Source organism: Hippichthys cyanospilos, chromosome 1 (assembly GCF_059441005.1).
Source record: "Hippichthys cyanospilos isolate Australia breed blue-spotted pipefish chromosome 1, RoL_Hcya_1.0, whole genome shotgun sequence".
Lineage (NCBI taxonomy): Eukaryota > Metazoa > Chordata > Actinopteri > Syngnathiformes > Syngnathidae > Hippichthys > Hippichthys cyanospilos.
Window position 1 is genome coordinate 32,452,501 of NC_142369.1, and position 24,468 is coordinate 32,476,968.

At 42.9% G+C, this 24,468-nt stretch overlaps 2 protein-coding genes across 9 annotated transcripts in view; one reads left to right on the forward strand and one right to left on the reverse strand.

Moving 5' to 3' along the window:
* The window catches only part of mtmr3 (myotubularin related protein 3), a 29,227-nt gene extending 5,298 nt beyond the window's left edge, over positions 1–23,929 (forward strand). Inside the window, exons 5-21 of one of the 4 annotated variants that reach the window (XM_088433875.1) lie at positions 196–312; positions 2,655–2,737; positions 2,979–3,145; positions 3,229–3,325; positions 3,578–3,691; positions 3,838–4,031; positions 5,785–5,916; positions 6,007–6,118; positions 6,601–6,796; positions 6,923–7,108; positions 7,559–7,729; positions 8,158–8,303; positions 10,501–12,049; positions 12,136–12,246; positions 13,356–13,444; positions 14,925–14,951; positions 19,738–23,929. In XM_088433875.1, the coding sequence (XP_088290001.1) occupies positions 196–312; positions 2,655–2,737; positions 2,979–3,145; positions 3,229–3,325; positions 3,578–3,691; positions 3,838–4,031; positions 5,785–5,916; positions 6,007–6,118; positions 6,601–6,796; positions 6,923–7,108; positions 7,559–7,729; positions 8,158–8,303; positions 10,501–12,049; positions 12,136–12,246; positions 13,356–13,444; positions 14,925–14,951; positions 19,738–19,897 (3,651 nt within the window). In that variant the 3' untranslated portion in view covers positions 19,898–23,929. Of the gene's footprint in view, positions 1–195; positions 313–2,654; positions 2,738–2,978; positions 3,146–3,228; positions 3,326–3,577; positions 3,692–3,837; positions 4,032–5,784; positions 5,917–6,006; positions 6,119–6,600; positions 6,797–6,922; positions 7,109–7,558; positions 7,730–8,157; positions 8,304–10,500; positions 12,050–12,135; positions 12,247–13,355; positions 13,445–14,887; positions 14,952–19,737 lie in introns of all 4 variants that reach the window. The other 3 variants (XM_088433901.1, XM_088433892.1, XM_088433884.1) reach the window with 3 other exon arrangements.
* citb (citron rho-interacting serine/threonine kinase b) overlaps positions 21,953–24,468 on the reverse strand; it is a 48,637-nt gene continuing 46,121 nt past the window's right edge. For all 5 annotated transcript variants that reach the window (XM_088433854.1, XM_088433863.1, XM_088433837.1 and 2 more), the window contains one exon: positions 21,953–23,008. In XM_088433854.1, coding sequence (XP_088289980.1) covers positions 22,985–23,008 — 24 coding nt within the window. In that variant the 3' untranslated portion in view covers positions 21,953–22,984. The remainder of the gene's footprint in view (positions 23,009–24,468) is intronic.

Here is a 24,468-nt window from a genome sequence, read left to right on the forward strand (position 1 = left end):
TGGCAAATGCAAATTTTTCTTCACTTTTGAGATTGTATATTGACACCGTGTAGATTGTAAGCGAGGGATATTTTAATTTGATGTGTGACACACTTGTTGCAAAGTAATAAAGGAGTAGCTAATCTAATGAGCCAAATGCTGTGTGTCCATGTGCATTATGGGTTTTTGAAATGTTGACTCTCCTGCTGTTGCTAGGTGCCCTTTCCTGAGCTGCATGGGGAGTTTACGGAGTATGTGGGAAGGGCAGAGGATGCCATTATTGCAATGTCCAACTACCGCCTACACATCAAATTCAAACAATCTGTCGTCAACGTAAGTATCTCTGCAAAAGCAATGGTGTTGATATGATTGGTTGATAGGTGAATAGCAGACATGTTCAATACCTGGGGGAAACCCCCCCCCAACATTTCCTGATTTCTCATTAACAGTACTGTCAAACGGATGTACTAAACATTCCTACCAACGTGTGTGTATACATATATATATATATATATATATATATATATATATATATACACACACATATATACTATTTTAATGTGTGTGAATGAGGATCATTGTTGAGCTGATCCGTCCTAGCAGCAGCTCTACCTTGAATCTTACACTTACTCCCTGCACTGGCTGTTTCCATGGTTGAAGTTGTGCCAGGGGGGTTGTGTAACAGTACTGCTCTCTCGCTCTCATTTCAACAGCTATAAAGGAAGCTAACATTGTTACCAAATCATGGGGAATTACTACAAAACTGCACATCCTCTTGTGCCAATAAAAAGATTTATTTTGACATTTTTGCTATTATTTGCTTCGACTGGCAGAAGCTCTCACTTTGTTTCTCACATTACATAAATATCGCTAACTCTAGTGTGGAGCAAGTGAATATAAAAGATAAGCAAACATGCTACTTTCAGATAACTTTTGCCTTCCCGCCAACTTGCCACAGTAAAAACGGTATGCATTAACAATTTTTTTTTTAGTTTCACTTCTCTTCTGAATGTCATAAAAAGTAGTTTCTGATTAAAGACAACAGGAGGCAACATGAGGCAAATTGGTGAATTACTCAAGTATTGGTTCTGTTTTAGCATTGCAAAGTCAACGTTCAGATGTGGTGACCTCATGTTAAACACTTGAGGGTTTAACCTACCTGCATTATCTTGTTACTTCCACGAGTATACTGTTCTACTATATAGCAACTGCCCAATACTGTGAGATGAATGGCCAACAATATGAACACAGCTGTTTCATTTATCTTTATAATGGTTATGTGTGCAAATATAAGTGCAGCTATTGCTCAATCATTCCGAATGACAGATCAACAGACAACTTTGTGAAATCCAAGAAAAAAATGGTTTTCATTGTACATCAATATGTACTTTGAGAGAGAACACAGAGGTGATCTGAAGCCAGGAAGCATGTTCATGAATTGAGCATCGCATGTCAACGAAGTGTTTCGATTTTGTTGCCATCCCCGTTGATTTGCTGAACTTTACATGGGTTGGTTTATCAAAACTTGATCCATGCCGTTCATTGCCGTCTTGCTAGGGATTTTTGCGGTGTAATGAGCGTCACGCTTCAAGTGTTCCTACTACCTGTTTTTGCACACATCAGACAGCCAATGTTCTCTCACACATTTGGATGGGTTGTTAAAGCCTATGTTCATCACATTGCAGTCTCCCACATGGGCAATGGGAAGTGATGGAAGAAAGTAAGCAGCCGAGAATCTTAATGACGTCCAGATTAGCGATTTCGATTTGAGAGCTACAATTAAATTGCGGCATCATGTTACAAAGACATCCGGAATCTGGTGTCAATACGGTTCTTTGTAAATGTTGAATAATTACAGAGCGGATCAACTGAGCACTGCTTACCTTATTTTTTTGTCTTGTCTTGGATCAGAGTTGTTGTTGTGAGGTGTCAGTAAGTATCAAACTGAGATGCACGGTGTGGGGTGTTCGTGTCATTTTTGTGTGCCCTTTTTTTGAAATAGTGCACCAAGCTCCTCAGAAGAGATTTTCCTGAACTTTTTTTTTTTTTTTTTGTAATCCCTAAGAGCTCAATTAAAGAAGACAATTGATGTGTGGGAAGACTAACCATGCAAGTCTGGAATAATGCATTTACATCGACAAGCTCTCCGTCCGATAGGAAGTTTGTCATCGTACCTTTAGTGTCATTGCAAAAAGATGACTTCCTGTAGATCATGCATGACTCCGGACTGCACGCAAACAGCAGCCTGAGCCTGTTGTGTGGCTGAAGTTTGCTTTTAGTTTATAAGTAAAGCTTATTTCAAAACAGGCTAGTTATTTCCATACAGTAGACAAAGCATGTGCCACAGTTAATGCAACAATTGTGTATTTTTCTAGTCTAATCTATTCTAATTCTGTACAAGGCTCAAGGCTAATACGCAAATCATTATACTGGGTTGTCAGGCTATATTAATTGCCTCCATATATAAGTAGATTGTGCGTTAACAGAGCTTTTGGAAATGTTATTGGAAACATGAATGGAAATGCAAAGTGCTAACTAATCTATTATTTATTTTTTTAATGAATGCTGTTTCAGCTCATTGTTTGCACAAAAGTATTTTTCCTTTCTTGAGCTTCACCAGTGTTTGTTTTGTTCAGTTCCATATGTATTCTCTCTAAGTGCATGTGTTTCTACAGGTGCCTCTGCAGCTCGTTGAGAGTGTGGAGTGTCGTGATATGTTCCAGCTCCATGTCACCTGTAAGGACTGTAAAGTTGTTAGGTGAGACTAAATACGACAAACCCAAATGTGACCCAAAGCCAGCGTGAACAGTCCCACTACATTCTCAAAAGAATAAGTCATCGTCTAGGTCTATATTTGTCAAAACCAAGTCAAGTTTATAGGTGTTATCAGCATCAAAGACTGCAAGTCTCTATCTTGAGCCCGGAATTTACACCTGCCATTGTGCCGTTATTGAGAAAATCACCAGAGCAGCAAATAATTCAGTTTTTTTATTTCTCAGATGCCAGTTCTCCACCTTTGAGCAATGTCAGGAATGGCTGAAACGTCTCAATGCGGTAGTGCGCCCCCCTACCCGCTTGGAAGATCTCTTCTCCTTTGCCTTTCATGCCTGGTGCATGGATGTTTACGCTGGTGAGAAGGAGCAACATGGAGAGCTTTGTAGACCAGGTAGTCCAGACTCAAAACCTACACCATCAAATGAGAGCATTAGTCTAGCCACTCAAGTCACATGAAATTTCTCTGGTCTTCAGGTGAACATGTGACCTCTTGGTTCAAGAATGAGGTGGAGAGGATGGGCTTTGACACTCAAAATGCCTGGAGGATATCTGACATCAACAGCAAGTTTAGGTGAAAGCAGTTTGCCTGACAGATCGCATTTTGCTGAGTTGATACGTGAGCCTTAGTTATTCTAGCCTTTGCCTTCATTGGCACACCGCGCAGATCAGTGAGAGAGACATTTTGTGGTTGTTGTTTTGTTCTCCACCGGTGCTGCGCCCGGGGCACAAAAAAAGGCCCAGCCGAGGATTATATGTCTGTTGACAAAAAGCCTTCTTTTATGCTACATGTTAACCACCTCTGTGTGCCCCTCGGTGCTGCCAGGCTTTGCCCCAGCTATCCCCAGCAGCTTCTTGTACCAGCCTGGATCACTGATAAGGAGCTGGAAAATGTGGCAGCATTCCGGTCCTGGAAGAGATTTCCTGCAGTCGTATATCGGTCAGTTGGCTTGGTTGTCTTTAAATGAGAAAGTTCACACTTGATGATGAACTAATAATTCTAGTGCAGTATTAAGGTAATGTAGCATTGATGTTCTTGTGGTTTAGCTTCTTGCTTGTTCATGTACCTCTTATTCATACATTCAGGCACCTGAGCACAGGGGCTGTGATAGCTCGTTGCGGCCAGCCAGAGGTCAGCTGGTGGGGCTGGCGGAATGCTGATGATGAGCATTTAGTTCAGTCCATTGCCAAGGCCTGTGCGGTGGATAGCAGCAGTTCTCACAAACACCTGTCCAATGGAACCTACATACATAGTTCTGAACTGCCTGATACTGATTTTGGTGAGTACTCAGTCAGCCTGCGACAACTTCTTGCTTCAAGCTAGACGAGTGGCAAAACGTACACACTCAGTACCAACTCAGAGGTGCATGAGTTTGTAGTGGAAAAGGTTGCACAATCCTGCCCGTCTCCGCCAGAAAGAAAGCCGGCTTACATGCATAAAAAATATAAATTCCGACCAATATAGGAAATTTAAAGCTATACATTACAGGAAGATGTTTTTTTTTTTTTAACAAAAGGAATCGGAAACCGTCACAGCACGCCTGTTTTTTTTTTCAACCCCCCCCCCAAAAAAGACCCTGCGATGCACTGAAGGTGCGATAGGCAAGTCGTGAAGTAGCGAGGGATCGCTGTGTGTGTGTGTGTGTGTGTGTGTGTGTGTGTGTGTGTGTGTGTGTGTGTGTGTATATATACAGATCTCGCGAGCTCGAATGCCACGAGTTCTCTCGCGCTAGCATGCCACAAGATTGATTTCCTTTTCACTTTTGTGGAGGGTATGGCTTCTTTAGCCAGAAGTGCAATGGAGGGCTGAGGGATAGGCTTGCGTGCTACACTCACGCACAGTAGGTGGCGGTATGCACCTAACCGCTGTTTGAAATCCACCATTAATTACACAGGAGAAATACACAATGGCCCCATTACTTTTAAATCATCTTTGTGGCAACATTTATGTTTTTCAATTGAGGAAAAGGATGGTAACGCTGACTGATTGACAAAGACAGTTTTTATAAACACCGCAAAAAAACACCTCATCTAACACGAATGTGTTATGCAAAGGCATTTGCAATTTACCAGTACAACCTATAGCTAGCCAGGTCTTCAAAAATGCCTTCAAACAAGCAAGCAACAATAAGAAACGCTTTTGCATCGCCACTGGATCCACCAAGTACGAGAGATACCAAAATAACACGAGATATTGGTATGTACGTAGCGCTCGCTATGAAGCCATATTGGATGGTTGAAGGCAGTGGATTTTGGTGGCTAATTCACACCTTGACCGCGGTATGAGATCCTGTCACGAGATCACATCGCACATTAATTCCAACCATTCACAAAAAAACCAAAGCGTAGGTCACTGATGCCATGAAAGACACAAGTAAGTGCTTCGTTTGCTGCTATTTCAAAAGTGCACCTTTCTATCCCTGCAACATCAGTTGGCAGTGAGCATGTCACAATTTGCATTTATATTTCTTGTTTATTTGGCACTTTAAACATGATATTTTTTTCATGTTCAACTATAAAAGTTCAGCTTCAACTTTTCTTGAAGCAGCGTTTGAAAAGGAATTATTTCATTTTCACGTTTCATGTTCAACTATTCGAAGAAATCTCAGCTGAATAATTTATTGCAGCAGCATGTTGAAAAAGCTGAATTTGTTTATTGCAGCCTGCTCAATAAAAATGTCATTTTGAAATTGAAAATCTTATTTTAGCAAATTTTGTTGATTTTAAAAATTTTGCAAAAATCTTGTCATATCTTGTTCTCATGGTCTCAACCTCGTGGGATATCTCGTCTTCTGGGATTTGTATCTCGTCCCATGCCATATATATCACGCACTATTCCTGTAATAGTGCTTGTGTTATGATTGTTTCACCTTTTTAAGATGTGTCATTTCAAGTCAGGCTAAATGCTCTGCAAATTCGTTCTTGAAATCATGCTGCATTTCCCCATGTCATGATCCACATGTGATTTTATGTAGGATAGCTATCAGTCCTGATTCATCCAGAGATGTTACTCTGTGTTTTTGGCTGCATCAGAGTCTTCAATGACCAACAGCTCAGAGGTGGAAACATTGGCAATCCAACCGCACAAGTTACTGATTCTAGATGCCAGGTCCTACGCAGCCGCTGTAGCTAACAGAGCAAAGGGGGGAGGCTGTGAATGTCCAGGTAGGACCTGTCTTTTTTTTTCTGTATCTTGTTGGTTTGGCGTAAGTTTTGTTTTCCTAATTTTGAAACGTTATACCCCTTCTGTTCTAGAATACTATCCCAACTGTGAAGTGGTGTTCATGGGCATGGCCAACATCCACTCCATACGCAAAAGTTTCCAGTCTCTACGTTTCCTCTGCACTCAGATGCCGGATCCAGCAAAGTACAGTCTATGTCACATCTTGGTCACCTTTATAGCCTTAAGCGCCAAACCCATCCGTATATGAATCTCTGCTGTGCTTCACCGCTATACATCTTTCTCGATCTTCTCTAATCCAGTGATGCAGGACTTCACTGAGGATTTTAATTAGACTGGAAAATAGAATGTTACATTACTTTAGGTTCAAAGTCACTGGATAAAAACAATGAAATTTACTTTTAATTTTATTGTTATTATTTAGGGGGCATATACTTTTCCCCTTAAAAATTTAAATGACAATTTAAAAACTGTCTTTTATTTTTGTTTAGGTTGTCTTTGAGTGACATGTAAATTTGTTTGCTCTTGAACATTTAAGTGGCGAAGCTGGGGAAAAAAAAAGAGAGAGAACCCTAACCTCACAGAGGGCAAATAAGTTTTCATGGCACTCCATTGTAAATATTGTGCCGTGCCCTAAAATAACATTGCTCTTCTTTATTTGCCTGCAGCTGGCTATCCGCACTGGAGAGCACTAAGTGGTTACAGCACCTGTCGCTGTTGCTGAAGGCGGCCCTTCTGGTGGTCAATGCAGTGGACAGGGACCAAAGGCCAGTTTTGGTGCATTGCTCAGACGGCTGGGACCGGACACCTCAAATTGTTGCACTGTCCAAGCTGCTGCTCGACCCCTATTACCGCACTATAGAGGTACAACTAGCCTCATTTTTTTTTTTTTCCCCAGGGTTGTTTTCTGTTAAAACTATTATCATTCAGCTGAAGCAAAGTGTGTATCGGAAGTTCTATCATATCTTATCTGTGTATGTCTTTGTGTAGGGTTTCCAAGTTTTAGTTGAGACGGACTGGTTGGACTTCGGTCACAAGTTTGCTGACCGATGTGGCCATGGAGAAAACTCTGAGGATGTGAACGAGCGCTGTCCCGTCTTCCTACAATGGCTGGACTGTGTCCACCAACTGCAGAGGCAATTTCCATGCTCTTTTGAGTTTAACGAGGCTTTCCTGGTGCGTACTATGTCAATCTAAACGTTTTCAGTCAGATTACTTGTGTGGGTTTTGTGTCGATTCAGTCAAGTCTTTCCCGTGGGGGGTTTAGTTTAGCTTGCAGAGGTTAGGACTTTTACATGATAGTGGAACGATGTTCTTTTGAAACCATGAAATTATTATATATAATTTTGTAATATTAGACATTAAGTCTCATATTCAAATAAATCTGTACTTTCTGTTCATTCAGCATAAATGCAAGATCATGAGAGGAAGAGAGACAGAATATGTACAGTGTCAATTTAATATTAGCCATTTGTGGCTATTTAAAGCAGATTCCTGTTGCAGTGTGTTAAAGGTTTTGGTAGATTTAAAAAAATGACACCCTACTTATCATTTTTGACGTGTGGATGCATGTCTTAACATGTTTTCGTATATACACTGTAATTGTGTGTGGATGTGCATATGCAGGTGAAACTGGTGCAACACGCATACTCCTGTCTGTTTGGCACCTTCCTGTGTAATAGCGGCAAAGAGAGGGAAGACCGACATGTTCAAGAGAGGACCTGCTCTGTTTGGTCCCTGCTCAGACCCGCCAATCGCACACTAAGGAACATGCTGTACTCCTCACACTCCGAGACTGTACGTACACTACTTGGCACACACCCCTTTGTGTTCAGCGCTAAGTCTAGTAGTAGAGTAGTGATTGTCTGTATCAGTCCTTAACTTAACGAGCTCGGGCTGGCCTTAAATTTTGAAAATTTCCCGTCACTTACAGAAAAAGCGAATGGCAGTGAAATTGTTCAAACAAGTTATACGTTTCCGCCCTTCTGAAATCTAGCATTATTGCTCATATCAACCATGCTGATGTAAAATGCTGTTCACTCTGCATATAATCCCTTTAATGTAACACGTATGTAAACACAATCCTTAATACACAATTAGAGAGGAGGATCAATACATGTTCACGGCAAGATAGTTCGGGCAAATGTTACCTCTTCCTTTTCAGTGTGGAAAAAAAAAAAGCAACATCTGTTTAGCGCTGATGACATTCTTCTCGGTTATTGCAGGTTCTCCACCCAGTGTGTCATGTGCGCAATCTGATGCTATGGACGGCAGTTTACCTGCCCAGCTCCTCCCCCACGACCCCTTCTGACGATTCTTGCGCACCGTATCCTCTGCCTGGTAGCAACCCCGAGGAGGCGCCTCTGGGCAGGTGAGCCTGGCGCTCTGGTACCTCACTCATGTAAGACAAACTCCGGGCGATGGCTTCCAAAGCCGACTTTCACGCTTTGCTCTCATTAGACCCTCACAGTCGCATACTTAGTGCTTATCATGTCTCTTGACTGTTGGAAGGCTCTCTCAGGAAAAAAAAGCAACAAGGATTTGTTGTATATTTCGTACTACTACTTATTTGTGACTGCACCTACAAATTATTTTGGAAAAAAAAAATGATTGGATTACATTTTTAAATTGTTAGACTGAAGCATGCGTTGCTAGTGTAGTGCTTCACTGGATACTTTTCATTTTCAGCTAATATTTGCTACTATGGGTATTTCTTTTGCTTTTCTCCATGTCTTTTTTTTTTTTCTTCGCATTTTAATAATCTTATGAGCCCTGCCTGTTTAATAGTATGATTATGAAAATTAAAATTAGAGGCGCACGATGGTGCCTTAGAGGATGTTTTTTTTTTTGCGTGCAGTAGAATGGTCAAGCTTTTACGCCATGATAAGCTTCCAGGAAAAAAATCGAAAGAAAATCCATCATTCTCTCCTAAAACCTGAGCGTTTTGGCTCTCAATTACCTTCATAGTGCAATTTGCCTGTGATCTCAACATGCACTGTATAACGACTGGAACTCGAGGCACTGGTAAAGGTACCCTATGTCAATGTCATTTTAATTAAGTTGTTTTTCTCTGTCCTGAATTGGCAGTTGAACGTGAATATAATCAACCTTGTGGTGTGCGTGGTGCACTGCAGTGGTCAAGCTATTATTACGCCGCGACACACCTTCAGGAAAAACTACAAAATATAAATGCGCCAATGCATTCATGGCTATATTTCATTTGCCAAAGTAAGGTTTATTTTGAAGTCCTTAAAAGCCTTGTCACTGTGTGACCGTTTTAGCTCCACCCCTTGCAACTTTCGTGCCACAAATTTTGCATATTGCTTTTGTACTCACTGGAATTTTTATGCCAAAATGATTCCAAATCACCAACATTCTCTCTTATTGAGGCACGTTAGTTTGTTTGTTTTTCCTCAATATGAAAAAGCTCCCCCGCCTATTACTAATAGGGTTAACAGGACATATGGCTCGGCACGAATTGAATTTACCTTCCATATTAGCACATGGCATTGGCCATATATTTGTTAGTACTCGCCGTGCTGATACCACCATTTTAATGCCATTTCGGGACCTTTTCCCATACCGGTATTGGTATCAAAACACATGAGAAATAATGTGAAGTTAAAATAGAAAATTAAATTTAAACAAAATGTTTTACCATTTACCATCATATAGAGTGCAGAGTCGCAAATGGTCAAAAGCCAAAGAATAGAAATGTGTCTCTAGATGCGTTTTAAAGTTGGAAAAATGATATTTTATGACCATTTCATGTGAAAACTCGGATACTTTCCTCCCTCTCACTTTTTGGTTCATAGATCAATAGGCAGCCTTTATTATTACACCTGAACAAGTACAAGGTAGGAATATTTTGACTTGGCAAGCTCAAACTGTCCAACAAACATATAATTGACTGTTGAGGGAGACAGATGGCAATGCCCGTCAGGATGAAAGGTGTTAATTGTACCTTCTGCACTGTCTCGACCAGGGGTGTCAAACTAATTTTTTTTATCGTGGACCACATCGTTATTGTAGTTTCTGTCAGAGGGCTGGAATGACTGTAAAGTCAAATTGTAAGTGCATTTGTCACACACTTACCTAAGTTTTGAGGGAAAAACTGTTCAAAAGAGATATTGGAGACATAAAAATATGTAAATATATTTTTCAATTTGAAGACAACTACCAAAGAGTACCAAAGTACCAAAGAGTTAGCTCTCAGTTTCAAAAAGGGTGGTGACCCCTGTGAACCCTTAAAAGACGTGGTCAGTGCGCTTTCCAAATAAGCGCTTCAAAACTCTCTAATGCTCTACCAACTATGTTTTCAATTCAGTCAGTGGAAAGACCACAAGAATTGAGTTGTGGCTTGACTTGTTAACTAGACCGTGCAAGAACACAGACCTATTAAAACATGTTTGATTGTTCTTTTTTTCTCACTTTTTTTGCTGCATGCTTGCTTGCTACTGATACCATTTGGTTAATAAGTGCATGATAATGGATTAAAAATATTTCATTGGAGGACATAATGTACATATATATTAAATAAAGTTTTTCTTTTCATATATACCTTTTAGATGTACGAAGACACGCTCCTTCGATAATTTACCCAGTGCTTGCGAGCTTGGAAGCTCATTGGCGCCTAACCGCCGCTCCAGCGACCCAAGCCTGAATGAGAAGTGGCAGGACCATCGACGCTCTCTAGACCTCAACATGGCAGTTGGACCAGATGAAGGCACGGACCAGGATCAGGAGGTGCAGTGCAATGGATTAGGCCTTTACCCGAACAGAGTAGACTCGGAGCTAGATGCCGGGCCGCATACCCGGGACTCACTCTTTAAGTTGGCAGAGGGAGCCTTCATGCACTCTGAGGCGACTAGAGAGAAAGCCGAGGAAGCCGAATTGTCTGTGTCGGTGAATGTGGCCGAGGGCCAGATGGAAAACATTCTTAAAGAAGCTACCAAGGAAGACATGGTGACAGATGCTCAGAGAGTTGGAAGTGCTGCTGCTGTCTGTGATGCAGCAGTCTTGGAACAAGAGACGGGCTCAAAATCTGATGAGGTTGAGGATGATAACGATGTTGATGGCGATCTGTCTGATGACAAGAATGAGATGCGAGAAGTTCTTCCTAACGGTCACCACTTGGAAAATGGTTTTGCGGACGCTGAAGGAAATAGCGAGTCTTCTGTTATGCCGTCACTGACAGCTGAGGAGTTGGAGCACCTGAGAGATGAGGATACCCAAACACCTGAACACGTGGCAAAACAAACTCTGGTGAACTGTCCTGATCACTTGGAGCACGCTCTTGAATACATTGAATCAAGTTCAGGTGAACCAGAGCTGTCCGCGGCTGAAAATACTCTGATGAACGGCTTTGCTCACCGCTCACCTGAAGAAAGGCTTGCCGATGAGAAAACCTGCTGTGCTTGTGACCCCGACAGGGGTTTGTCTGAGTCAGGGGAACAGGTGGAAAAGAGGTTCTCCCTGATGGAAAGCTCCACCGAGACTTTGACAGAGGAGGTGTGCGGCAAGTTTGAACTCCCTGCGCAGCCTCCTGTCTGTCAGTTCGGTCAAGCTTGCAGCAATGGCAATGTCCCTCCACCGGCCTCCAAGAAGGACAAAGTGCCGGAAACCGCCGAACCCAGCTTTATCAGAACTTTGAACGGGGGCAGCAAGCGACCCTCTGTCAGTGCCTTTCACTATGCGAGTGCTGACCTCACCCACGACGGACTTTGTAACAGTGATAGTTCGGACGGGGAACCTTGCGGAGGACCTCACTGGGTCAAAGCAAATGGTGAGCGGGCCCCACTGAGCCGTCAGGTGTCCCTGGCGAGCTGCGGCTCTCTAATTCTCCACCACCGAGGTAGCTGCTCACAACAACGTTGGTGCCACCCCCAAACGGGCCGGGCCGCTGTCAGCCCCGAGCAGCCGTCGCGCAGCCACCTGGATGACGACGGGCTGATGATGCATACCGACGCCATCCAGCAAAGGTTGAGGCAGATTGAAGCTGGGCATCAGATGGAAGTGGAGACCCTGAAGAAGCAGGTACAGGAATTGTGGAGTCGCCTGGAAAATCAGCAGCATGCCAGCTCCCATCGGGTCAACGGAAACGAGGGAGACGAAGTGGTAAGAGGCTTGTGCTTTGACCGTCGAGCGCTCGTCACCTGACCACTTCAACGAAACAAAAATGGACTGAATTCTCTTTCTCACAGACCTTGATGACAGACTCGGAATACAACGTGGACCCCAACTGTCTTTCGCGCTGTAGTACTGAGCTCTTCTCCGAAGCCAGCTGGGAGCAGGTGGACAGGCAGGACACTGAGGTGGGTCTCTCGCCGCATTCCTTTTTGGATTAGCACAGCCTACGGAAGTCTGTTCCGATTGCTCACGTTATCCTCTCAATGAACGAAATGTAGCGACACTCTTCATGAGAGACACTACCAAACGCGATTGATTTACTCTGTTGTGTCACGGCGTTGATGTTTTTTTTTTTTTTTTAACCCCTGGGTGAAATTTTGACCCAACTCGGGCTTTTAAATGTATTTGATGTGTGATATCAAAGGAAAAGCAGAGAAAAAAAAAACCCACCACACTCAATATGCCGCGCTGCCGTCCCTTCTAAATGCTTGCACACCGGAGGTCGAGAGGTTCACCCTGGAGATGTCAAATTAAGCTGATGTTGTGGCCATTCACTGCCATTAAAAATTGGAAATATGGTCAATTTTGCGATGCAATAGAAATTTTGGTGACCTCAAACCCACCGGGCGGACAACTTATGACATTTGCAAGCCTTTCGATCACTTAGTTCAGTGACTTAGCCTGACTCCCATAATGCAAAGTTCTTGCTATGCATTGTGGGAGTTGTAGTTGACAAAAGCCTTCGATACTAAATGTTGTTGGAAAGCTTTTGAGGCAAGCTTCTTGTTTTTTTAATTTTGGGAAGCGTTTCTTTTTTCATGCAATGCATTACGTTTTATCCGCATATTCCTGTCTGCTAAATCTGCAGCATTGAATGGCTGTTAAGGTTTTTTTTTCCTCATAAAATGGAAATTCTTTGAAACTAAACAGCCTTGTGTGTGTATGTATGGATAGGGCTGATGCCCCCAAAGGGGTTGAAAGTAAAAATCTATTTATATTTGAGACTATTATGACCCTTTCAAAGTCAGCCCAAGCTGGGTGATAGTATGGCCAGGTTAGTGAAAAATTCCGGGACACCCAGGGGTTAACTACAGTGAACCCCTGCTTGGCATTTTGTGGCACAGCATGGCACTAAACCAAAGGGGTCCAACTGTAGATTCGACTGCTGTCATTTACTCATCATTTTGGAGCCCCATCTGGTTAGGCTGCATCACTCTGTGTGCAGTCGACGTAACTCATTTCCTGTACAACTGTTTTAGCCAGTAAAATGGAAATTTGGTGTGCCTCTTCTAAGGTCACCCGCTGGTACCCCGATCATTTGGCTGCCCAGTGTTACGGCTGTGAGAGCAGGTTCTGGCTTGCCACCAGGAAGCATCACTGCAGGTAAAAGCAGAGGACAAAGCTTCTTCCACTTTTTCGCCGTTAGAGTTCCGTTGCCGATGTCCTTCTCAGCTTGACCATGTCCTGTTCAGCCTCAGCGGTGTGTAACCACAGCCGTGTAGAATGAGGCTAGATTTAGCTGAGGCATTGTTTGGCAACCTTTTTCGAAGTTGGTTGCTGTCAATTTTCATGACATGGAAGGCTTTGAGGTTTTTATTGATATTTCAGAATCATTTCCGTAATTTGATAAGACGAGATCATTTTCTTGATATATACTGTAAAATGATTAACTAAGTCCAGTAAAACCTCATGCCAATCACAATCCCTGCTACAGTTCAGTAGCTAAATAAGATGTTGAAAATTCAACAAAGGGAAGGGTGAAATATTGGTACTGCACAGTTTCACATCTTGATAACCCCAAACCAACTATCGTATGTTTGTGGTAGGTTGGTTATTCAGAGGGATTTTTGTTAAACTGTCAGTGTTTTTTGTCTCCTGGAGGTAGCACTCCTCAACATGGAGGCAGAGAAACAGCAGAATCTAAAACCCCAATACATTACTTTTTTATTTTTATTTTTTTTAAATAGAAAATTGCTGGCATCGGACAGAATCCTTGTACCTCAAATTCTAACTTTTTGTTCGAGTCCATGATGGAGGTCTTAGGAACATTTCTCAAAGTAACACACATACAGGGATTCACCAATGGTAAACATTCGTGAAAAGTTGTTTTTTCTTTCTTTAGTTACAAAAATATGGGCATGTGCTATGTGTGCGTTCCATGTTTTATGGTTATAATGCTGTACATTTGTTACTAGCGGGAAATGGCCACATCATTTTAGATCAGTAGTTACTGGGCTTGTCCTAATATCTTACAATAAATTATTTTTGTTAGTCATTTGTCTTTTAAGGCTTTTTAAAAGCTAAAGAAAAAGAACCCCGCCTGTTAGACCTGTGCAATAAAATCAAGTCTACCTGTCCAACAAAAGTAAATAATGAAAAATTGCCTAATCTGGTCAGTCCTTACAAGTAAAACTATAACTTTTATATGCTCCCATTTGAATTCATCAATATATTTTTACTTTTTTTTACTTTTTTATACTGAGTGACATTTAGAAAAAATATGGTCACATTTTTTACTGATTGGACTTGCTTGCTATGCCTTGGTTATATCAGTGAGCATCAGTTATTGCAGCGGCGTCCTCTCCGTCTTTTCCCATCGTTTCCCCTTCACTGTCCTTTATGTACAATCAGCCAGCCGCATTTAAATCAGGCAAATAATTTGCACGTGAGGTCACATTGGAGCCCTTGCACACTATGGGAGACACACTGGCTCAAAATCATTGTTTGAAAACGTTCCATGTTGTTTTACAATGTGCGTGGCAGGCACTTGATACGCGAGTCAAGTTGTACTTGTAGTGTGTGTGTCATGTTGTCTTCCCTGTTCAGGCAGTTCTTCTCTATTGTCTGCCCTTCTCCTCTACAGTGACAGGGAGCCTGTCCAGGAGGTCTGGTGAGATTCCCCACCCCCACCCCACCCTAAGATGGCATTGCTGCACCATCCCTTCTACAGTGACTCCCCATTTATCGCGGGAATACATATTAGTCTTACCCCTCCCAGATGCTTCTCATACTTAAAAAAAAAAGTGTATTTCTGAAAAGGTTTATGTATAATACAGTGTAGAAAGAGTAGTACTTTTTCCAAAAGGTGAAAAGCACGCGTGCTTAATGCGCTTTGTTTTTATTTTCACTCATGAGTTAAAGGTGACGCTAAAACTGACACATGCAACAAAAGAAAATCAAACATTGTATATACATGTAATGAACTCCAAAATGTTCACCAAAACCTTTGATTAACAATGAACATCACGGCTTTTGGAGTTGCATGTTATATTTACAAGCTGGAGCCGATATTCATTTCAAGGAATATTTTAGTCAGTAAAAAAAAAAAAAAATCACTTTGTTATTGTAGTAATAATAATTGTTATTACTGATTATCTTAACTGTAGGACAGCAATCTCCTGCTCCTCAACAAGAAACTGTCAAGGTGGCTACAGGATACACCACCATATTATCTAATTTTCTGCTGCTTGGGATCTCTCAATCAGCACAGAAAAGGTGGGGTCCGGTCCCCACTGTTTACTAGCGTAGGTTAGCGGGGATTCAAGACGAGACAATGCCATTTCTATCTATAATGCCCACGGTTAAAAGTTCGCAAGGGTCTGATACGCTCTTCAAACTTACATTCCAACTTCCAAACATGTTACTTCTCCATTGAGCACTGACACAACTACTTTATTGGCCCTAAATTTAATATAAAAGGCCAATGTTGGTATGCACCAAAGGGCGGATTGCAATGATGGGACGCTCCCTATCACGAGCTGAACCCTTCGGTTCGGTGATGGTATTTTTAGCCAACGGCAAGTGACATAGAAACATTTCAATAAAAAAAATAGCGTATTGCATTCACAAGTTCATATTTTTACTTGTGTGCCACCTGCTACATTGCGATATTGTAGTTGACCTTCTGCCACAACCCCCCGCCGATCAGCACTACTCCATTTCCTTGCCCTCGATCTCACCCCATACCTCCATCGGGCCATGAGCCAATAACCGTAATGGAAATATAAGTCTGCTATTTAAAGCTGTCCAAAGCTGACAAAACCAAAAGTTTTTTTTTTTTTTAATCCCCCCCACCCATGTCGTCGACCTTAAAGGGACAATGTGTAAGATTTAGACCGTTTTCATTCCGGACAGCAGGAGGTGCTGCATTGACCATTGTCCCTAGCTCTGACAGACATGGCAGCCTCCGGAGGAGTGCCACCCCTCATGTATTTTCATGATAACTAAACCTACGATTATATTTAAAACATACTGTTGGTTGTTAAGAACACATTTGTTTGCAAGTTTTTAAAATTTCTAATGATTTAATGTCTTCCTTTTTAATGAAAAACGGCTAAATCTTACACATTGTCCCTTTAACGGGCAACTTACAGCATGCAGCAGGGGCCTCCTCTCAATCTGACTCATAGACTTGGGCTGCCACAGCCAATTGCGTTCACTCCCCGGTTTCACCTTTTGTAGCACTGTAAGTTAGCCACTGCAGCTAGCTAGCTAGCTAACTAACTAACGCGGCGGCTAACACGGTTATGCTACTTTTTTGTGATACTGCTCAAGGTAGAACCCGAGCAGTCTATCGAGTAAAAGTGTCAAGAAAGCGAACCCTTGTCGACATGAAGTGACAGAATCCATACTGTACTATTGATACCCATATAGTAGTTGATTGATTTCGTAGTTAATTTCCAATCAATCATTTTTCAAAATATTTTGCGTTTTTTGATATTATTGTGCATGGTAAATATTTGTTGTAACAAATTTCGAATTATATACATTGTTTTCTTTAGAGATATATCTAGAAAAATGGCTACCAACATTTATTTTTTTAATGATATATTTTAGAACGGTATTTTCAATACCGCGATACCGTGCTCAAGGTTATGTTACCGTCAGATTCTGATATCGTCCCATGCCTCCCCCCACCCTTTACTCACTTCCACGGCCATTTCGTTCCTGCATATGTTGTTTCCGTGAGCAGCCCTCGGTAACTTACTCCTTTCCATGCGAGTGAACTTAGCATGGCAGATAAAACGAAGGCTAATGAAGGATTGTGGCGGCGGCAAAAAAAGCACTAGGCAAGCGATAAAAACCAGGCATTCTATAGGAAAAAAAAAAGGTTGGCATTGTCAAAAGCATGGACAATTGGGAAATGATGTTAACCTTGTAATGATTGGAATTGCTCAACGGTGAATCCCTTCCACCGCAACAGTCTCACTTGAACACTCTTCTCAATAACCCCTCCATCCAGCTCTTCTTTCTACTCCATATCTTTATCTTAATTTTTTTTATTTGTTTAATTCTTATTGAGATGTACCAAATGAAAATTTCATTAGCGCTTTTTATTGTAATGTAGAGACAGCGGGTGTACACACTTTTTCGTGTTGTATTTTTTCATTATTTTAGCAAATTATAAAACTAAATGTAATTTGACTTGCAATCTCCCCAAATTTAATATGCCTGTAAACTGAAGATTACCTGCACGAGGCAAAACTGTTAAAAAAAAAAAAAAAAAAAAAAAAAAAACAGCCCTGGCAACGAAACGGGAGACATGCAGCGGCAGCGGCATTGATCACCCCAAAAATCAGCAATATATCGGTGTCGTGAAAGATGAACCGCAATATGGTGGGGGTTCACTGTAGTCCCAATCCATCTCTCACCCTCCTCCCTCCATCGCTGCATCCCTTTTGCCCTTCTGTTATAAATCCGTCTTCATTTCAAAGATTAACATGAGTGTGAGTGCTGTGTGGAAATGGCCTTTTTTCTGCACTGGCCGTGAGTGTGAGCAAACTGTTCTGTCCATGAACCGTGATTGGCTGAGGGCCGCCATCTCCACCGCTGCCATTCTCATTGTGAACACCCTGGCGGCATGCTGCCTCACCCGCCACTCAGCCAAGCGGCGCGCCCTAACCTCACCGCCCCCACTTCCCGTGCGATGACGGCAAGAGCAAAATAGGTGTTATGTTGCGCCAAGGAACGGAGCGGTCGAGGCCCAATTCTGTGAGCATGGGCTTCCATCCGGACCTCAGCGCGTTTTAGCGGCTGCTCTATGGTAGACATAAAGGTACCTCTCAGCGTTGACTGTCTTCCGCTAGCCTGGCATGTGGCCTTGAAAGTGTCAGCGATGACGTTCCCCTGCTCAGTAATATGAGCCGCCGCCGGGCTTGTTGCAACCATTTCGCCTCATAGTCACTTGCGTCACTTGGTTCCTTGACGTTCAGCTCTCAGACCGAGTATACACTGGGCGTCACAGTGCACAATGGCGCTTTATTGCCCGATTGCATTTTTTTTTCTCATTACAATGTGTAGGACCAGGAAGTCATTCCGTGCCTCACAAAAGATAGTTAATTAATTTTGTCAATATTGTATAAATCAGCACAGCGATTTAGATTCTTGAGGGAGCAGAAAGTTTTCACTGGAATTTCACAGTAAATGATAGAATGAAAATTTTGCACCCAAAAAAGGAATTCACTTTTGTGTGATGCTGCATGTGTGTTTTTGTAAACTGAGTAGGTAGAACAACTCACAGGCTGCAAGAGTCTCAGCACTGGGCAGCTACAACATGGAAGTAAGAAAAAAAAGCCTTAATTTTTAGATATCTCAGTAGACTTGAGGCAAGAAATCAATCAAACCTTGGCAAACAATAATGTATGAGGGCAGCGCGGTGGAAGACTGGTCAGCACATCTGCATCACAGTTTAGAGGTCCCAGGTTCAAGTCCAGCTCGCCCCGGTCTTCCTGTGTGGAGTTTGCATGTCCTCCCCATGCTTGTGTGGCTTTCCTCCCACATTCCAAAAATATGCACGCTAGGTGTATTGAACACGTCAAATTGTCCTTGAGCGTGAATGGTTGTTTTTCCCCTTGTACCCTGCGATTGGCTGGCAACCAGTCCAGGGTGTCCCCCGCCCACTACCCAAAGATGGCTGGCAGAGGCACCAGCAAACCAACGACGCTAAGTGAGGATAAGCCGCTATATAAGATGGATGGAAGAATGGAGTCATTAGGATTCATGATTTTTTTATGTAAACCTTTACATTCTATTTATGTTTCGTAAACCACCAGCCAGTCCAGCATTCTGCCACCTGAGCAAAACTTTGAGTTCACGATCGAGCTCGTTTTTAAAACGATAAATGGATGGAGTTATTTTGACGTATTGCTGTACCAGCTGTACATCAGGCTCACAGTGACAGCTCAGATTATGCATTGGCGGATATCGGATACGAGTAACTTTGTATACGTTCTTGGAGGCCGGATTTTGATCTGAAGATAGCAGATTTACATTGCAAAACGGGTAGACGGCCTCGTGGGTTTGTTTATTACAGCATGGTAGCAGCAAAACAAGTGTTTTGCCATCCGCAAACCCAATTCCAATGAAATGAGGCCCTTGTGTAAAAAGTAACTCTTTGGATTTGGGGTTTGTGTTCAAGGCCGTACTCCGTGTTTTAGTAATTAATACTTGAAACTTTTGGAGTGATTCTGCAAGAAATGATCCAATTTCATAGTCTTAAAAATCATTTTCACATGTCGATTCACAGTCTATCTTTGCTAAAACCAACCAGCCATAACAATACAAAACAGCTCCACTTCCATTGATGACTGAAGGTACAGGTGCATAATGTGAGTGTGTGTGCGGGTGCGGGTGCGTATGCGGGGATTCCAGCATTGACCTTAGCTATCCCTCAACAGGAACTGCGGTAACGTTTTCTGCGCCAGCTGCTGCGACCAGAAGATCCCGGTGCCGAGCCAGCAATTGTTCGAACCCAGCCGCGTGTGCAAGAGCTGTTACGGAAGCCTCCGCCTCGGCCCGTCGCCGCTGGACAAACCCATCGCCGCCAGCTCCAACTGAGCCTCGGGGAGGAGGCGGACGCTGGCGTTGAAGGAGGGCACCGCAACAAGAGAAACTCCACAGAATGTCTCGTAGACTGTGCGTGTGTTATGTGTGTGTATGTGCTGCACAAGCGGATTCCCGACGTGTCCTTCCGGCGGCGCGTTTGCTCGGCGCTTAGTTTTGCCAAGAGAGGAGTAAGTCCCCCGTCAGCCGGGCGGCGGCGCTGGCGGCTCGCCCGTGCACCGAGGAGTGAGAATGATCTTCCTGGCGCCTCCGACCAGGGGGAGGAAGCGGGACTCTCGCCGCGCGTTCTCCGGTCGAGGGGCTTCCATCCACGTCGGCCACGCCCCGCGCGCCCCGCGCGCCCCGCCCTTTGCGGGCCCAGCTTGGACTTGCTAGTTTTGGTTTCTTGCTGGGTGCCAGTAGAAAGAAACGTGACGTGAAATCAGCTTAATGCAATTGGTTGGAAATGGAGTGAAGATTGCACCTGGCCTCTTTGGAGTCGAGACGTATTGAGAGTGTCGTTTCTCGCTTGGACTGCCTTTGTAAACGACTCAAATAATTGTTTGATGGTTCGCTCCGCCGAACTGGCCCTGTTGTATTTGGCGGGCTCAATTGACAAAAGCCCCCCAACGTAAGTAAGTGGCTTACTCCCCTTCAAATAAGCACTTACGGATGAAGATGTAGGATCCCGCGTAATCGCTTTGCAGCTTTCGCTCCCATGGCCGCACGCCCCGAAAACGCCTTCCAGCACCATTCGTTTACGCACCTTTGGAAGGACAAGCCGAAGGCGCCATTTTGCTTCTCCTTTTGTTTTGGACTCCCGAGCTCACAAAATGGTCCTCACTGCCTGTCAGTCATTCGATGACCTCCTCGTGCACACGGTCGTTCATTTGTAAATGAGAAGAATACAATAATATATTCAGATACAGCTATAGCATTTAATAATTACAAAATCTATAGAAACTGAGACTAGTTTCTACCTAAATTAGTCACCAAAAACTTTTTTTTTTTAACGTTTATGTTGATTGCAGAAATGTACCTATATTTTACAAGTTTAAGACAGAATGTTTTTAATGTTTATTTTTTTTATATATATAAATTATAGAAGCGCATGGTGTCCTGTTGGATGCCGTAGTGTTTGATTAGTTTTTTTTGAATAGGTATTTATTTCTTTTAAGGAGTGATATGGATTCTGACAATTCAGCTGACCCGTGATAATCAGTGTTTTGGACATGGAGTGACGAGTCTATGCACGCGTTCACACACAGAACACAGGCTCAAATCAAGCATAGTTGAACCAAACTCAAAGCCCCTTTGCACGCATGCACATACATACACACACTCACTTTCTCCATTCACCCACAAACACTACCTCTAAACACACGTTACGCACACTTGTGTATAGATAGTTGCTTTGAGATTTTGGCTTTCAGGGTTCCCTTAGTCAGTTGCACCTTGCTCCTCAGTGAAGACCTTCATTATACACGCTTATATTAACTCTGTTATATGCTGTCAGCAGGATAGTAAAACTAAAAAAAAAAACATCACTGAAAACACATTTTGCTGTTTTTCTTCGGAGATTTCTGTTTTCTAACACAGCTGATGCCGAATTGGTCACGCCCCTTTCCTATTCACAACAGTTGTCGGCTACAATTAATGATTGCTCCTTGCCCGTTAAATCTTAGTTGACCGGCATACTCATCCGTTTTTCAAGTTCTGTTATTGGACGCAGCTCGTTACTACAACTGAGTGGCGGAACATCTCATGTGACAAACCCACAGCTCACAGCGCAAAAAGCATCAAGGCACAGTACGTACAGTAGATGATGTAGAGGAACTCAAGTCCGACAGGATGGCTTGCTCGGCGTCTGTGTTTCTTTTTTCCCACAATCTCCCATAGGAGGTTTCTGCGAAAGGCCAGCATTCACATGAGCACATTTTGTGTGTACACATGAGTATGTATCAAACATTAGTGGCTGTGTGTGTGCGTGTGCATCTCCCCTCCTTGATAGAGGTGGGTGCCAAGCTGTTTAATTTCAGATCTCTCTCAAGGGGATGATCACTTTGTGCTTTTGTTGCCCCCCCCCCCCCCCCCCCCCCCCCACCTTCCCCATCTATTTCCCTCCTGTTGCAGAAGCACTTTGAAGCTGTTTGTCGAGCGGGCTTGTAGCTGTTCATAGAGCCATTTCCTGTAAATGACAAGTGCTCCTTGTTCAGTTTTTTTTTCAAAGAGCATTTCATTGTTGTAGAATTTAAAGAGTAATAAACTAGATAAACCAGCCGTGGCGTTTGTGTGTGTGTGTGAGAGAGAGACCAGCTATGAAAGGATGAAAGGAATAAAGCAGGCTTTGAATCATGATTTAATGATGGGCAGATATCTAAAAATCAGGAACATCTTAGTTAACATCAACGTCTAGTTATCGAACGCAAGTGTGACAGGAGCTAAGCAGGAGGAAAAAAATCAAGCTGCTCTAAATACTGCATGGCATGCGGTGGTTGAACGGGCACGGAAGAAACAACACCTTTGACATCCATCCACCACAGGTCACTGCACAGACACAGGATGCCGTGGACCAACAAGTGCGAGATGAGGCAGCACTCTTCCGCTTTGGAAACTACACAAGGCGACGTTGTTATCAGTGAAGCGCTTCTAGATGCAACAGGTATATCAAAGAGGACCTTCCGTTTACTGAGGAAAACCCCAAACATTTATACGTCCGTTTCGAATCCAATTGAAGAATCTTGTGCAAATGGTTTCAATCCGTCCTCACTACCGTGAATACGAGACGTGATATTCACGGAAGGGTCTCCCCGCAACAGCTATAGAAACTCTCTTACAAAAAAATAGACATGGCTTTGCTGGCCAACTTTTCCCTTTATAAAAACTCCCAACACTATTTACATGTATGTTGACGATCTATTCCAAAATAGATTCTCAACGTGTGTATCCCTGCCACCGATTCTACTGCAATACGCTTCTCCCAAAAGCATGTCTTAGCTTTGACTTGTCGAATGAAGATGTGTGACTGTGTTCCAGGCAATATGGCCGTCTGTCAGTCAGGTGCGTGTCACTGGCCCGGTCGAGAGGAGCGACGGCCCCCTCTCACACCGACGACTGATCCCATACCTGCAAGACAAAGTGAGAGGGAGGGACACTGTGATTGTCCCTCTACTCGAATTGATGTTGCTCTGCTAGCTTTTCCATGCGCTCGAGTATAAAGTTCAGGGTGCGTAATCGGGTATTCAATTAATGTTACCGATTGGCGTGAGAAAGCCTCGGGATCCACCGGGAAGAGCTAGATAGACAAAGTGGCTAGGAAGAAAGAAAAAAAAAAAGTCCCGGCCTTCCCCCTTCCCCCTCGATTTCAGATAAGCGGAAGAGAATGGGTTAGTGACATTCGCTGAAAAAACAAAACCGCGCTGTGATCTCAACAGGTCACCTTAATTTGATCTCCTCAAATGCATGTATCTATCTTAAAGGTTTGTGTACTTTTTTGCAAGACTACCATAGGTCTCAAACGCCAGTCCTTGAGGGCCGCAAACCTGCGTGTTTTTCACGCAGCTCTCCCAAATACACGATTCAAATGATTAGGATAATTTACAAGCTCTTGCAGCGCTTGCCGATGAGCTAATAATTTGAATCAGGTGCGCTAATGACAGAAGCATCGAAAACATGCAGGATTGCGGCCCTCGAGGACTGGAGTTTGAGACCTATGCTTTATATTCACGGTGTCATGTTTGATTTCAAATTAGACCCCGGTACTTTTAAGGTGTGGGGATTGCTGGGCTAATGTTACGTCTGAAACATGGCTGGAAATGGTGAAAAGGCCATCAAAGTTCACATTTAAAAAACTTTATAGTATGTCTTGCTGTCCATGGATCTTAACCACAGTTGTCATCGGATTTTTCACCATAGTTGTCTTTTATTTTGATTTGACTTGTCTTTGGTAAATTCACTAGTCATTATGTTTTAGAGTGTGAGATGTATGTGTGCCTGTCTATTGAGGCTATTTGTCCAGAGAGTGTAATAAAGCCATTTCTCTTCTTTTTCTTTCTATTTTTTTTTTAATATGCCAGGTGAAAGGTTTAAAGGACTAGTTTATTATCCTTGTGTGAAAATGTCTCTTATATTGGAAAAAAAAAAAATCTAATGAGCACAGTAAATACTGTTTTACTGCAGTGGTCCTCAACCACCGGTCCGTGGATCAAGCGCAAGGGCTGCACCCGAAATAATTCTGTTTTTTGTTTGGCTTGATCTTTGTGTTTTGGCGCCGCCTCTGGACGCTGTTGATATGACATTTTGTAGTGTGAAGGATGGTGTCTGTCGGTGACGCACACGGTTATGTCTCTGAAATCTGGCCCACGACTGTCAGTAGGTTATATTTCTTTGTAAGAATGTTGTCATTTATGATAATATGGCCAAAATTAGTTTGTTTGTTGATCCAACAACTCGTGAGTGTGGATAACATGCTAGCTAATGTTAGTTCTTCTCTTTAGCATGTTATAGTGCTACCCTGTATGCGTTTAGCTCTTGAGCGTTTTCGTTTGTGCAAAACGTTTAGCATATTGCACATATGCTAAAGTTTT